This window comes from Eimeria mitis, genomic scaffold, assembly GCF_000499745.2.
Source record: "Eimeria mitis Houghton genomic scaffold, Emh_scaff3479, whole genome shotgun sequence".
Lineage (NCBI taxonomy): Eukaryota > Apicomplexa > Conoidasida > Eucoccidiorida > Eimeriidae > Eimeria > Eimeria mitis.
In genome coordinates, this window is record NW_013571819.1 from 1269 (window position 1) to 4223 (window position 2955).

At 61.3% G+C, this 2955-nt stretch overlaps 1 protein-coding gene across 1 annotated transcript in view; it reads left to right on the plus strand.

Annotated features, from left to right (window-relative positions):
- Positions 1–706: 706 nt before the first annotated feature.
- Positions 707–2955, plus strand: part of EMH_0066510 (WD domain-containing protein, putative) — a gene marked incomplete at both ends in the record, with an annotated part of 3692 nt that continues 1443 nt past the window's right edge. Inside the window, 3 exons of the mRNA XM_013498509.1 lie at positions 707–794; positions 907–2007; positions 2136–2953. Of these exons, the coding sequence (XP_013353963.1) occupies positions 707–794; positions 907–2007; positions 2136–2953 (2007 nt within the window). The remainder of the gene's footprint in view (positions 795–906; positions 2008–2135; positions 2954–2955) is intronic.

Genomic DNA, 2955 nt, shown 5'->3' on the forward strand with positions numbered 1-2955 from the left:
GTATACATGGTATATATATATATATACATTTAGTTCACGTATGATGTTAGATGATTTGAACACTACAAGCATGCAGCTAGATATGTTTTTCTGTATAACGAATCGACGGTTTCCTTTGCATATAGGACAACTCAGCATTGACAGTGCACTCAATAGCATTATAAAAAGTTTTTACATTTATAATTAGTAGAAATAATTATTAATTTTGGGTTTAAGTGGATAATGTATCAATTTTGCTCTCTCCATAGAATGGGGGGCCCCCAGTCTTCGCCGTCTCGAGTGGTGATACTGGGGGGCCCCTACCGCGAGCGATTGAGGGATAGGGGCCCCCCTTGGGCCCTAAGGAAACGCATAATAAACGTAATTACATTTTAAATATATTACTTTATTAAATGAAGTTGTGTATCCGTTTATAAGAGGCAGTTTCCTTAACACACAGATATATGGGGGCCCCCCCTGCCACTCAGTGTCTGAAACAAACAGACAAAGATTTATATTTCGTTGCGCCTTCTTTCCCTGTCTGTACACTCTAATCTTTTTGTTATTTTGTTCTCTATATTACCCCAGATAAACTCAATCACTACCCTAAACCCTTCCATGTTTTCCCGGCAGGCTGGTAGACAGCGACATCGCCTCATCGCCCCCAGGCCAAGGGCCCCCAAGCCAGGGGCCCCCGAAGGGTGGAGGCCCCTCTGTGGGGGTGTCTATGGGCCCCTTTTCTCGCCCCTTTAAGCAGCTGACTCAGAGAGTCTCCCCTGTGGGCCATTGCAGCAGCAACGCCAGCGGCGACAGCAGTAGCAGCAGCAGCTGCTGCTGTTGCTGCTGCCGCAGTACCGAAAATGGCTTTGTCTTGCGGTAGTTTACTGTCTCTAGCCCTTTGTTTTATGTTCCTTTGCTTGTCCCCAGGGGCCCCCCAACCCTCGAGGCCGCCGCAGACACCTGGCCCGGCCGCGGATCCCACCGCGGTGTCTTCTTCAGGTGTATCTCCACACCCCGGGAGAGCTGCGCCTAAGACCCCCCAGAAGAACGCTGCGGGGCCCCCCTCCACGGTGCAGGATGTCTGTGGCGCCCCCGAGGACTTGACCGCGTGTGACATCGTGCGAGATGGCGTCTGTATCATATCTGGGGGGTACCTGCGCCTCATGCGGCGTCGCCGCTGGCGCGGGCGGAGGCGGCCCCTCAAAAGGGCCCCAGGGGCCCCTCCTGAGCCCCGGTGGGTTCAGGGCCTGCGCATCATCAGCGGGGGAGACATAGAAGTGCGAGGGGCAGTGATCAAGTGCAGGGGGACCGCAGCTGCCGCTGAGCAGGGCACGGTGTGGGACCTCCGCCGCCGCCTGCGAAGGAGAGGGGGGCCCCTTGCAAGCTCCAAGAGTTTGCGTCGCCTGGGCCTGAAGGGCCGGGGGGTACCCGCGGGGGCCCCTCCCGCCTCGAAGGGGGCCCCCACGCCAACGCAGCGCATCGAACTCTGCGCCCGCGGCAGTATTCGGCTGCTGGGCCCGGCGGTGTTGCACTGCAGCGAGACGCTGCTGTGGGCTGGGGACTCTGTCACGGTGGGGGAGGCAGCAGAAGTGACTGCCTCTGCAACCGTCTCCTTGAGGGGGCCCCCAAGCCCGAGGAGGGGCCCCCGGGGCCCTTCTGCTGCTGCTGCTCCTCCCTCTGCTGCGGACAGTTCGTTTGCGGCATTGGCTGCCAGCCCGACGCTGGACAGCGTTGCTGCTGCTCTTCGGCAACAGCTTGCGCTGGGGGCCCCTTCTTCTGCAGTGGGACCCGGGGCCCCTGGAGGTGGGTCCCCCTGGGGGCCCCCCCACCAACCGGGCGTTCCCTTATCCCCCTCGAGTGCCAAGGAAGCGGTATCAGCAGCTTCAGCTCCAGCTGAAGTGCAGAGCGAGGCGGGGGGCCCCCAGGGGGCCCTGCAGCAAGAGGCCCCTGAAGACCCTTATCCAAGGGGGGGCAGCCATGGGGGCCTCGGCGGCGTGTTGAAAGACCGCTGCACAGCCAATGCCTTCAGTGGGTTTATGCATCGTGCTGCTTGCTACTGCAGCTGCTGCCCTCACCTGAAACAGTCCGCAACCATCCTCATCGTGCTGCTGCTGCGGTGTTGCTGTGCTGCTGCTGCTGCGGTTTTATTGCTGCAGGCAATCCAGTGAGGGCCCCTGCTGAGCTGCGAGGCGATGTGTTCCTGCCCCTTGTGGCGGGTGAAGCGGGTGTGGTTTACAGGGGTGGGGTTGGGGGCCCACTGGGTTCACCCCATGACGGGTGGGGTGCGGCCTCTGCGCAAGAGGATGACCTCCTCGGGGCCCCCAAGGGGGGGGGACTGGTGGTGGTGGTAGCGGGGCGGCAGCTGTCTGTTGAGGGCCAGATAAGTGCTGCTGGAGAGCCTGGCTGGGGCTGCGAGGTGACGGGGCCCTCCCCTTCTAAGGGCTCGAGGCAGGCAGCTGGGGGGGCCCCGGGCCCCCACATGGGGTCCAAAGGGTGGCGAGGCTCAGCGCCCCTGAAAACAGTTTTCCGCAGTCTCCTTGGGCGGCCATCAGGAGGAAGCGGCCCTACAGAGGCAGGAGCAGCAGGTGCAGCAGCTGCAGCAGCAGCAGCAGCAACCTGTGCAACTGCAGGCAGCGGAGGCTCCATTGTGCTTGTGGGGGAGTCTGTCGTCTTCCCCAGCCCCATGCGGAGTGGTCGGGTGTCGGCTGCAGGTGGTGGCTGTATTCGGGGCCGCCCTGATGGGTGGGAGGGAGCCGGGGGCCCCTCAGGGGCCCCCCAAAACAGGGTACGGGGGCCCCAGGAGGTGCCCGAGGCCCTAGGAGGCCTCTGCGCTGCAGGGGGAGGAGGGCGCATCGCCATATATGCGGAGCAGCCGCATCCCTTGGACCCCGTGGTAAGCCGACAAAAAGAAGTGTTGAAGACTGCAGTCAGGGTCGCCCCCAGCGCCCTGCTGTTGCTCTTGCTGCTGCTGCTGTT